The sequence below is a fragment of the Stylophora pistillata genome, chromosome 2 (genome assembly GCF_964205215.1).
Source record: "Stylophora pistillata chromosome 2, jaStyPist1.2, whole genome shotgun sequence".
In the NCBI taxonomy this organism is placed as follows: domain Eukaryota; kingdom Metazoa; phylum Cnidaria; class Anthozoa; order Scleractinia; family Pocilloporidae; genus Stylophora; species Stylophora pistillata.
Window position 1 is genome coordinate 23,904,428 of NC_142520.1, and position 12,719 is coordinate 23,917,146.

General features: G+C 39.9%; 1 protein-coding gene across 1 annotated transcript; it reads right to left on the reverse strand.

Moving 5' to 3' along the window:
* Positions 1-6,721: 6,721 nt before the first annotated feature.
* Positions 6,722-7,847, reverse strand: LOC148737933 (uncharacterized). The gene is made up of 3 exons (XM_088751075.1): positions 7,541-7,847; positions 7,101-7,347; positions 6,722-6,948 (listed from the first exon to the last, which is right to left on the reverse strand). The coding sequence occupies exons 1-2, from the start codon at positions 7,690-7,692 to the stop codon at positions 7,110-7,112; spliced, it is 390 nt and encodes a 129-aa protein (XP_088607201.1). The 5' UTR covers positions 7,693-7,847; the 3' UTR covers positions 6,722-6,948; positions 7,101-7,109.
* Between the last annotated feature and the right edge of the window lie 4,872 nt (positions 7,848-12,719).

Consider the following 12,719-nt stretch of genomic DNA (forward strand, 5'->3'; position numbering starts at 1 on the left):
GTACTGTAAATCACTTCTATTGTTATCGTACTGATGAAAACAAGAACCCTCGGGAACGGTAAAAGTTCATTGTCGTATGTAACCTTTGGCGATTGGATCTATTAATAGATTAATATAGGAGTGTATAGCGGACGAAAGAAATATACTTTTCTGACAAAAAAAAAACTTTTGGAAATCACTGCCACGTACCTTAGCTTTCAATCAGTCAAAAAACTTGCGGTGCATAAAATGCCTTCAGTGATATATCGTTCTGGGGCAGAAAAAACTTCTGAGGTTTGTTATTAGATGTAAGCAGAAGAAGTCCTTATAAACAAAGTCATCGCGTTCACAGGCAAATTTTTATTGAGCGACCCCGCATTTCCTCTAGCAATTTTAGTATTTCCAAATTTAGCTAAATCTCCGTCTCTCTGAGACGGAGATTTAGCTAAAACAGCAACGCCTTCAATTCGAACCAATTCAATTCAATCCGCTGAACCGCAGGTCCGGCCAGAATAGGCTCCGTGTAGCCTCTTCAACAGATAGTCGCCTCAAAATATTTTTCCATATAATTTTGCAGTGGAAAGCTCTATTTTATCTCCAACATCCTCTGGACAAGGATTTTTTCCGGTCTCCGTTCTTCGAACAAGTGAAAATAGACTGAGCGAAGAAAAAGAGTACCGTTTTTCAAAGCATAACAACGCGTGCTTCATAATTGGTTGTTGCCTACCTGGACTTTGCCCTGTGCGCGCCAATGAACGATTGGTTCATGCTTAAGCGTGCACTATCGAGTTATGGAGCACGCCGGAAGTTTGGAGAGCACGAAAGAAGCGTAACAGTGGCCTGAGGCGATAGCCGAGGGCAACTCTAGCTTCTTGAGTGCTCTTTAAACTTCCCACGTGCTCCATATCTCGATAGTGCACCACTGAAAGCATGAACCAATTGTTTTAGTACATAGCCGCTGGAATTGTGCATCAAATCCGACGCGAAAAACGGACAACAATATCAGTTGAAGCGAATCGTGACGGTGCTGATACCGAGTCTCCTTTTCCTTTGTTTTTCTCTTTTTCTGCCTCATTTAAGAACTCTAGCCCAAGGGAAAAGGTCGAAACATTGTCTTCGTTTTCGGACTAGAAGGCCGAGTTTCTGTTTGTACCTATTATTGTCGCGAAATATATTATTTTCCCCCTCGCTAACAATGGCCGCTCGCGCGAAAAAAAAATTCCTGGCGAAGTCGGATTTGCTGACGCTATCAGCGTGCACTATCGGGATTTTGAGCACGCTTACGAATAATGAATTTGATTGCTCGACTCTGCTACCTATGTTCTAAATACGTGATAAAGTGCAGGTTGTTTACAGGGAATTGACACGCAATGGGGTAAAGTCATAGGTAGCTAAGAGCGAATTTTATTGGTAGAAAACGTCTGAGCACGTGAGAGTTGCGTGGAAAATTGACCCACTGTACTATTATGTTCCTTGTCAAATATTTTTCTGTAAAGCAGAATTATGTCATAAAAGTTACGTTATTTACTGGAAAATGGCATTTCACCTGAGAAAGTCTAGTCCATATTGGCGATTAAAAAGTAAACACGCAATTGTAGCGGGAAAGTGTCGTTTAAACAATATTTAACTCGTGGAGAACTTTCAAAAGCAAAAGAACGGATATTTAACATGGCAGTCGACGCAAAAAATAAATATAACTTGGTGGTCTTTTCAACGTTTCCAAAAAGAGCAGTCACGGGGCAAAAAACAAGATCATCAATCCAAATTAATTTAACACAAACATGCACGTTTTAACTTGCAAGAGGTAGAAAAAATTCCCTGACGACCTTTCTAATCCCGACAGATCATAGCGATAGTCCTCACGAAGGACAGCCATTACACTGGGTAGATGAGCTCATAATTTTTGTAGATGTCATTCTTACCTTGTTCTTTCAACGAAATTAAAAATGGAATTCATGTATAGCAATGAAATATCCCTCAGTCGAGAAAACGAAATAAAGTAAGCGCAGAACTGCGTCAACACTTAGTAAACCTCACCTTTTCTTTAATTATTCTTCGACTTCAAAAGCGCGAAATTACGAGAGCACTAGTTTAACGGCCATCTCGTTATGTCATTCTTAATTCGACTCTGTAAGCGTGGGATTTCAGATGCTCTAGTTAAACGACCATATCATTTTATCATTCTTCGACTCCAGGAAAACTTGAATGCAGGACCGCTGGTTTAAATGTCCTCTCTTTTAACATTATTTTTCGACATTGGGATCGCGGGAGCAATCCATTCTTAACAGTCAATGGCGGCCGGGTGTTTTGAAGTTGCTCCCATCAACAACTCAAGCAATATTTGATTCAAAATTTTTCTCATAATCCACTCAGTCTTTTTTAGAACGAAGAATAACCATAGTCGTACGTTGATCTCCACTACACCGCTTTCGCAACAAGACTAATACGTTTCCTTGATCCGCGAACCGCTCTCCCCGAGTCACGCGTTGATTCGCTGAAATTTGAAGACCTGTCAAACCACAAAGAATACTACAGTCTGATTGGTTTGTGATACACCAAAAAATTGCGCCAATCACATTGCTTTGAGATACACCAAAACAAAGATGCGCCAATCAGATTACTTAGAGATACTCCAAATTGCGCTGATCAGGTTCCACTACACCAAAATACACCAATCTATACGTTAACGTATAGTTTTTATTTTTTTTTTTTTAAAGTAACTCAAAAAGGTCACTCAAGCAAGCAAAGGCCTGGGCACAGATTCAGTACGCTTGGCTACTGAGTTGAGCCTGGTTTCTAAGCCCTTCAGAAAGTGATCCCAAAAAATTTTCGCGTAGCGATTATACACTGAGCCCGCTATACTTCTGGTCAGAATCGGGAAAAAGTAGCGAAATAATGGCAGAGTAATGCACCACATTCGTCATATTCGTTAGTCGCGTAGTCTGAAATGTTTGATGGCTCGCAATCTGGTTAAGTCTCCCTCGATGTAGCAATTAAGTTGATTCCTCACTAAAGAAAAAAAATATATATTAATTATCTTTTTTCAACATTGCTTAAAAGTTCTCCAGCAATGTCGAAAAAATACAGTAAAAAAGATAGATCACCGTGGATGTTTAAACTAATTAATGAACTAGGTTCTAAATTAATTATCCAGTTACTAAAATAATTACAAATGTTTTCTTTGCTAATTAATTATTTACAATATTTTCCTCACAGGCGGCGCGAACAGCGCACAGGCCACAGTAGCCCGGAGAAAGCGGCCGCTTCTAAAGGTTTAAAAATTAACAGGTTTAAGGTAAGTTGATAATTAAGACTTATGGCGTAGCAAGGGTGGGGAAAAAGGAAAGATCTTCATCGCTGTTGATTGAGCACAAGGCATTTTTGAAAGACCAAAAGTTTTTCTTCGTATCATGGTCACTCCCAAAGATTCTAACCTGGACATCTCTTTTTATCAGGTTGATGATTTGATTAGGACTAAAGAGAGAACACCAGAAGGTAGCACGGTTTCTATTAAACCAGCAACAGTACATTATAGTTGCTTTTAGGTCGTTTGAAAGGGAAGTGCCCTTGGAGTGATGATTAGTGGAGAAGGGGAAGCATATTGATGTCAGTGAGACAGAAAAGGGAGATTCAAGTAGAGTGGTGAAATTAGGGGAGAAATAATTCCAGATTTTCACTACCCTGTGGCATTCTAAGAAACAATGTTCGATCGTTTCATGCTTATCACATATTGCGCGCGCATATGTCGCTATTTGTGTAGCCCCAGGATTTTAACTGACATCGAACTCGAATTACTCAATGAATCAATAACCAAATAATATCATTTTCTTGTTCTCAATTACCTTTAGCCTAGATTTGCGCCACACCCAGGCTCAACGGTTGATGGGAAGGCCTACAGCGGACTCCCAAAAACCAGAGGACGTGGGTCAGTGCAGGTTGAACGGGATCGAGGAGTAAGAGATAAAGATTCTTGCTGGTCAGGAGGTCGGGAAAGGTACCGGCCTTTTGATGCAGAGAGCGAAAATTATTTAGGTAGATTCGATAAGAGTTAGAGGAGGAAGCTGAGCAGAGGTAAGAGTTGCTAGGGAAGCAGAAACGAGGATCAAGTGTAGTAAGTTTGTGACCTAAGAAATAGCGAGCTAATTAAAGCCATTTACAAGTGCCAAAATTATCCCAGAGGCTAGAAAAGGTAAAGAGGCGTAGACTAGCGCATTTGACTATAAAGTAAACGATGTTGAGGCCTCCAGATGTTGGGGGCGCACAACAACGGTCACGGCTAACATTTTTCATTTTGCCTTTGCAGATAAATGGCCAAACGGGTGTCTCAAACTTATCATGCACCCAGTGGGACGGAGGAATAACTTTGGCAACATGCCACAGGCGGCTGGCACCTAAAACATTTACAATTAGAGCTCTACCCAGAAAAGAAAGACCTCTTTGCTTCCAAAGATTTAAGACTGTGATAAGTTTGTCAAGCCTAGCACGCCAATTATCATGATCGACACTGACTAGGCCGTTAGAAAAGAATACCCCTAAGATTCTCATCTTACCCATTTTATACCGAAAGGAGAATCTCTCCTCGCTCACCATCTTCCAAGCCACATAGCTTCGGTCTTGGAAGTGTTCAATTTGGCACCCGAATCTTGTTCAAATTTGTAGACTACCCTAAAAAGGTACACAAGTCGTATCGTGGGCATATTGAGAAACTTTGTATTGAAGGCCTCCAGCTTCAATAGAAAGCTTCAAAAGATTTACATTTACGGATCTGAGTAGCTAGAACTTCCGCAACTAAAACATACAAAACAGGGGAGAGGGGGCAATCCTGTCTAACACCCCTCTGAAGAAAAACAGGGGTGGGGACAAGGAGCCGTTAAAAATAATTCGGGAAGAGGCTTTAGAATAAAGAAGGCTGACCCAGCCGCAGAAGGAGGGGCCAAAACCAAACTTCTGCAGAACGCGCATCATAAATTCGTGATTGACACGATCAAAGGCTTTTTCTTGGTCTAGAGAAACGAGGATAGCAGGTTCATCTGTCTTACCTATCATATCGAGGGTATCGCGTAACAGCCAAATTGGAAAAACTAGTGCGGTCGATAACGCCACATCATGTTTGGTCTTGGTACAATGGTACTCATAACTTTCTTTAGTCGATTTGTAATAACCTTAGATGCTAGTTTATAATCCGAATTCAGAAAGGAAGTTCGGACGCCAGTTTTTCACAAGGCGTTGATCGTCTTTTTTATGAACAAGGCGTAGGAAGCCCTCGTACTGGCTGTCTGCGAGGGAGCTAGCAAGAAAGGCCTCGAGTCTTGTTTTGAGGTTTCTGCCAGTCTCACCGATGTAGGAGGCTTGGCAGTCGGAACAACTGATCTTATAAATCGTTACCTGTCTGTTCCTCGGTTCGTCTTTGTCTTTAATGTTGGTTAGTAACTGACGTAGTGTGGTGATGGGTTTGTGGGCGACGCGGATATTGAAGGGTAGTAAGATGCGCGAGATGTTTTCAGACATGCCTTTTATGTACGGTATGGTTGCTGTAGTTGTAGGGGTTGCGGTGTCGTTTGTTTCGGTAGTGGTAGTGGGTCGGTGAGTGTTTCGTCAGATGAAGTCGTTGTTGTAGTTGTTCTTCGTAAAAACACGGCAGAGACTGGCAGAAACCTCACAACAAGACTGACTGAACACAGACGGGCGACGAGGAAAGGTGATGTCAGCAATCACATTGCTGAACACCATCGACTTACCAACCACAACATTGACTGGGACTCTGCGCAATGCCTAACCTACAGCACTGACTATTTTCAACGACTGACTCTGGAAAGCTGGTTTACTAACTTAGAACAGACTCCCCTAAACAGATGTCAACAACTACCCGCTCCATACAAACGACTCATTCACGACATAAACATCACAAACGACCGAAAAAGAACAACCTAACTTTACCGACAGATCGAAACAGACCAATCACGACCGACTTACGTCACTTGAGTCTTACAGCCAATAACATCACGGCAAAACCAACCGATCATTTCACACGAACTTGTATAAGAACATTCTACTGACAACAATCATTTACTTGACTCTGATGATGACTTCCGCACAGGTTGTCGAAACGTCAGTCACTACCACCGACAACAGTCCTTCTCAGGACTACACTCACCCGGACGATCAGACTACACCTTCACTAGGCAACTTGTTTGATATTGTTTTGAAAAGTTCACATTTAAATGATAGGGTCCCAAAATTTGCAGTTGCTAACCATGATGTTCTTCTCTGCATTTTTGGCTAGGGATAGGGGGGAGGGGGCACTTGACCCATGTCTAGGTATAAGGTGTCATTGGGTTGTTGAAACCCTGAATCTTCCGGTCATCAGGATGTAATGAAAGTAATTGTGTCAACATGAAGTTGTGTTATAATGCTGATAGGGCAACTTAAAGGTACTGACAACAATATTGTTCTGAAAAATAACTTGATGCCTTCTAAATAAATACAGATAAACATAATACTCAATGAGTCTTGCAGTGGTGGCCTATCAGTGGTGGCCTATCAGACCCTAATTAGGACAGCAACGCTTGAAACTATTTACCCTGTGCAGGGTGGAGGGATTAAAAACCTTACCCTATCCAGTGGTGCATCATGATATAGCCCATATAGGAGAGTAAACTCCCCCCCCCCCCCATCAAGGATTTATTGCAGCCTAAATTACTGAGTGTACTAAGCGATGCAAAAATAAGGAGATCATTGTGAAGCAAGTCAATTCAAATTTTATTGTAAAACTCTATTGGAAATATTAGGACAATAATGATCACATTTCAGATCCTTTCTTCTGCTGAAGTATATCCAGTTGCGCTATGGGACCCATATCTAAATCTGATATTGTGGTAGACACATACTGGCAATGGCCAACTATTCTCCCAGCCCAAGTAGCTGAAGATCCATCGAACCAGCCACCTGTAGGCTGTAGCTCTAAGAAGTCTGTAATAAAGGTTTGAAGACATATTGTGCGAAAATCAACATTTGTCTTGCAGATAGACAAAAAAAATCCAGGACAGTTTTGAATACAGAAGATAACAAAAAATTATTTACAAATTGTAAATCTTGCTGTTATGTAAACAAATTGTACTCACTCGTTTTTTTCAGGTGCCATTTCTGCGGCGGTACATTTCGCCATTTCTGTCCCGAAGCAACGGTCTCACCTGTCTCCGGACTGTGCTGTTGGTCAGCGCAAGATAATCTGCATGCTGTGTGATGCACGATATCCATTCAATACTTCCATCAATTGTAAGTTTTCCACGTGCACAGTCCACTTCCATGCAACACCTAAACTCGCGGGCTGATACCAGCATAGCATCACTGCACTGGTTACAGGAAGACCTGATGAAAAATAAAACCATGGTGAGCTTATCTCGTTCTCAAGTAGAAAAAAATAAAAGCTCATTTTCCGAGTGCAATTGAAAGGCCGCATGCAAAAGCATCACTAAAGTTGGTTGTCATTTCTCCATCATGTTTCGGTTTAGCTTTAGCGTAAACAAACGGGGCACATCAGAGCAAGGTAAGACAAACTTACCACGTACTGGCGGGTTCCATTTTCTCGAATCTTCGGGATAAAGTGGCAGAAGATGAGCCATCTTCATCCTCGTCTTCCTCTTCTTGTCCGTTGTTGTCACTTTCATCGGAGTTCGCTAAAGGTTCGTCTTGGTAAGCGACTACCTCGCCCATAATACCTGCACTGACTTCTTCAGAACTTGAGAATGATTCTACATCATCCTCAGATGATGTACAAGAGAACTCTCGATCGCTTTTGATCGGTTTCCGACATATTTAGCTCGTAATCGACAAGTAGAATAACTCAAAACCAATGCTTGATCACTGGGAACAACATCTTCTACACAACCGATGACGTGACAGCTCTATTATTCTTCCCCAGGCTCTTATCCCATATTTTGATGTGTTCTTAAAACCTTGTTTTGTGACTTGCTTTTTTTCGCTGAAATACTTCTCATAACATGTATTTTTGAATGTAAGAAAAAAAAGGGGAGGGGGGGATTTTCGAGTCATGCGCACTTTAAATAGTGCTCTTTATTGCGAGGATCGTGCACAAATACGTTTCTATAACCGTAGTTCAGATATATAAATTTTATGTATTCGTTGTGTTTGAGTAATTATATCATATCGTTATCGTTTATTGGCGGTCAACATCACAGTTACTCCAGGTAACAGACAAGAGAGACTTAATTGTTTATGCGTGCATTTCACAGCGCATCAATGATAGTTTGCACATTTCTAGTTATTACTGTATTGAATGAAAAGGAAGAACCACAAGGATCTAGAATTATAGGTGAACAATTTCCTCTGACGAGATAGCAGACAGCAATTATTTTGACAGCCTTAAGCTTGCTAGCAGGCGATAGTTTGTGTTTTCAAGCGTGAGATTCAGTGCAGTGAATATTCGGTCGCCATATTTGACGGCTAGAAGATTTGGTACGAGTGACAAGGCGTGGGGAAGGGGGAAAGTGGAGAAAACCAGAAAAACCACCAGCCCGAAACCAATGATTTCTCATTTACCACCCCCCATACACTGCGACTTCCACGACATGTCACACATTCTTGAAGGAACAATCAAATGGAATAAAATGGAACCTTTTGTCTGAAACTGACAAGCGTGTCAAACAGAACATTTACGAGTAGCGATCGCGGACAGAACGGCGCAGTGATACAACAAATAAAGCGGTAAAAAGGTTGAAATAATCCGCAGAAAATTTGGAAAACGAGGAAGGTAGAATTTGCCAAACCAGGCTGGTCCTTCGATGCAGAAGAACAACTTACATTTTAACGGAAAAATTATTTTTGAACTTCAAAAGAAAAGAAAACAGGGGCCTTGGGTTTCACGACTCAACGAACAAAAGTTGGAAGCTTTATTTAGTGACCTTGGTGGTTAGTTGACGCATTTATCTAAGTTATCCTACATAACTTGCAATTCATGAGGTCGCACATTAAGAAGCAAATTAGAGCCGCCGCATTTTTCTTGATAGGCTAGTGGAAAATAATGTCATCTTGCCGTCTTAGGATATAAAGTAAGTCTGTTATATAAACAATCGTGATCATAACACAGTAATGAAGAGGTCTTTGATTTTGATCTTTATGTATCCTAATGTGCAACTTAAGACAGGTTTCTGGACTCTACTACTCAGTTACTAACGTACAGTTTTGAAATTTCTTCACACATATCCTGAATACAAAATAAAAGACTGATTCAACTGGCTTTGGAACCCAAAAGAACGTGTCTCACCCCAGGCCATACAAAATATAAGTGTTTGAACGTTTGATGATAAGAAATGTTTCGCAATTCGGTTGCAACTTTTTTTGAGGCTTTGCCTCTCTTTGTTCTTGAGAAAAGCTAACGTTCTGAATTCACCCCACTTTGTCCCTAAATGGCCTACATTTATGTGGTAATTTTCGTTCAATAAGAGCACAACTTTAGAAACGAAACTAATTATCGTCCGCCCTAATAACAACTTCTTTTATGTCATAACACCACCCAGTACATTTTCTTTCGGAGTATTAGGAAAAACGTTTAGTCCTAAAAAGTAAAATGAAAGAGTTTGGAATATTTCTTATACCGCATATTGGTCGGATAGAGGTAAAAAAGACAACAAAGAGACTTTGATTGCATCCTCCGTGCATAACTAATAACCTCTTTTAAAGCTTAAAATAATCTTTGAGCAAATGGGAGGTAATTTTGGCGTCCTTTTGTTCCTTAACGGAAATGTTTCAATCTTACACGATTGAAAATATTAAGGACCTTCTTAAGTAGTGTTTTACTTTCCTCTTCACCGTTTTAAGTCAAAAGTTATGATGTGATATTGAAAGTGGCAATCATGCAAAAAGTAGCCACACGAGGACATAAGTCAACATATCATGATTGCAAGGCATATTTCCATTTTTTAAAAATGAATGTAAACATTTTAAGTTAAATCGAATTCTTATTTGTCATCAACATTCAGTATTTTGATCTTACAGTAGTATAGTAGTATAAGTGAGATGATTATCACGGTTCATACCATTGATAGCTTTTGAATAAGAAGAACGCTGAACAATTAAAAAGAAGAAACATAATTCCATGAATTCTAAAGATGGTTCGCACAGCGGCGAGCTTTCACAATGCGCTCTTAGTGAAAATAGGCCACTAAAGCCGCTTCAAGTCTCTCTCTAAAAGCATCTCAGTGCATTTCGGTTCAAAGAACTCAATTTCCTCCAAATTTTGCCTATGAATCTTTTATAGTGTAAAAGTAAACGAAACCCCCTTTCTCTTTTTTTTTTATATTTTTCGGAACATAACAAAGTAAACTTTTTACGAGCGGAAATCGCTCTCGGCGCACAAAGGCCCAGCTTTTATTCTCGGCTCAGCGCAAATTTCCAACTTCTTCCTCAAGCGATTTTTTATTCAGACTAACTAAAATACTGTACAGGAGTATGAAAATGTTAAAAAGCTTGAGGTTCATAAACTCAGGAGAGAGGACCTTTCTAAGTTTATGTCGCGCACTACCATAATACTACAGGTTACATTTTCCAAAATGAAATTGAATAACTACAAGTACTATTTTATTCAATACGAACAATTTCGTAATGAACAGTAGGAAATATTTTGGATAAAATAACATGACTATTTCTCTGTTATCTTAATCTTCCATGATTTATTTTTTCTCCATGCCTGAGTGATAAATTAAACAAGACAGTAGATAGCTTAGAGCAAAGAGTCAACTTTCTGCGGCTGTATCATTTTTAATGGGCATGGAAATTTTTCTCTGCTAAATGCTGTTGCATGGCATCATGAGGAATAAAGAAAGCTTTAAAGTGCTCAATTCAGGCATCAGCCTAGGGTTTGCGATATGAATTTTTGTACATAAGCTTTTTGTTCAATTTTGGGTGGAATTTTCGAAATCATTTCACTGTCGTGCTATATGCCTGAAGGGTCAGCCCTCTAACTTGCTTGTGCAAAGACGTAGCAAAGAATTATCAGAGAGGTAATTTTACTCAAATGGCGTATGATTCCATAGTTTTCAACAGGAAAGTTTAAATTTGGTGGGGCCAATGCCGCAATGTATGATCTTATATCTTGCTCACCTTCCCACGCAGAGTCGAAATATTTGAAATCACTTCCCACAATCAACAATACGTACTTTGAGTGATCTTGCACGCATCGACGGATTCATTTCCATCAATAGCATTGACCCGGCCATGGATATTCAAAGGGCAGATAACGCTGCTACGAATGAATGACTAACCAGCCCATAATTTTGGACGAAAATTATTGCACTCTCTTACCGGATCGCGATTTCTGCTGTGGATAGCGTTATCCACTCTAAGAACAACCGGGGCCTGGACTCATTATTTTACTCATAGAAATATATAACCTTTACAATAAGTTCCCAAAATAGTGAGGCAAGAAAACCTCCAAATTAAGTGGTCTGAACTCAGCAAGGAGTGCTTAAAACGTAGCGTCAAAAGGGAGAGAGAAAGATTAAACTTAGGGAAACCGAAATTAACAGGAAACCTAGCCGATGAGAATAGGCCATTTTGGAAAGGTAGTAGACCACGGGTAACGGGTTGTCCGTGATTGCTTTGAGTACGATAGGAATAAAGTTATTTGGCATCTTGTAGATAAGTTGTGCCCATTATTTTATTTCAAGGGGTCCTTTTTTCTTTTTTGTCTTCATGTTAAAAGAGTTGCAATTAGAAAATCGCCTTTGGGGGTTGTTTACGCGGCATATCAGTTTGGCGGATGATCAAAGAGCCAACACGAGACCTTCCATGGTTTTACTAGTCGAATAAAGCTTAAAGATCTCATCTAAAAAGCAATGATCAATTTTCCCGCTTTTTATATCGAATGAGATTGTCTTCAGCTGGTTATACTAAGGGAACATGCAGCCCTTCAAGTCATACGACTACCCTATACTGATTTGAGCGACTAGTGGCAAAAATTCTATGGGGTGAGCTTGATCAATTTGGCACATCATTAAGGCACATCATTAAGGCACATCATTTAGGTAAATATCTTTACAAAACGACAAGGAAACAACCACTGCCCATTCAAGGTAAAGCCTCTCACATCGCTTCTCGAGCAACTGAGCAAATTTTTGAGTGAGATAAACACTTGCAAGACCCAAATGAATACAAAATGCCCCTTGAGGCTGTTAAACTAAGGGGATACTTAACAAACACATCTGTATGTTTGTTTTTTTTTATTATTGTGATAATTATTATTATAATAATAATTATAATAGTATAAATGACTGTGCCTCTCCTAATGAATAAGTAATGATGACGAAAGATTATTTTAGTTACAAAGCTTTACTTGAGGGAAAATTAATGCAGTGATTTTCGTGAGGAACGGAAATGTTCCTAGAACTTCTTCAGTGAACTTAAGACTTAAAACTTTTTTTCGAGAAGGGGGAGTAAAGGAAGTTTCTCATTTGCTTTTTTATTCCCCAGACATCACTCTCTCTATCTTAACTAAGAAATGGAGTCGCCCGACGGGAAGCAAATAATCCATACGGCCAATACCATTTCCATGGCTACTGGTTCAGTTCAAGTGACATTTTCCTTGCTACAATTGTGAATATTTTCAAAACACTCTTTACTGTCTAATACAAAATCAGCCGACTGTTTTTTGAACTGACTAAGTATAGCGTGAATAGATGAACTTTGTACCCAGGCAGTTACATAGGCAATGCCTAACTGGTTTA

Bases quoted from the DNA above. Each gene is read 5' to 3' on its own strand.
- LOC148737933 (XM_088751075.1), bottom strand. From the start codon at position 7,692: ATGGGCGAGGTAGTCGCTTACCAAGACGAACCTTTAGCGAACTCCGAT. The intron at 7,348-7,540 runs GTAAGTTTGTCT...ATTTTTCATCAG, and splicing joins ATGGAACCCGCCAGTACGTG to GTCTTCCTGTAACCAGTGCA.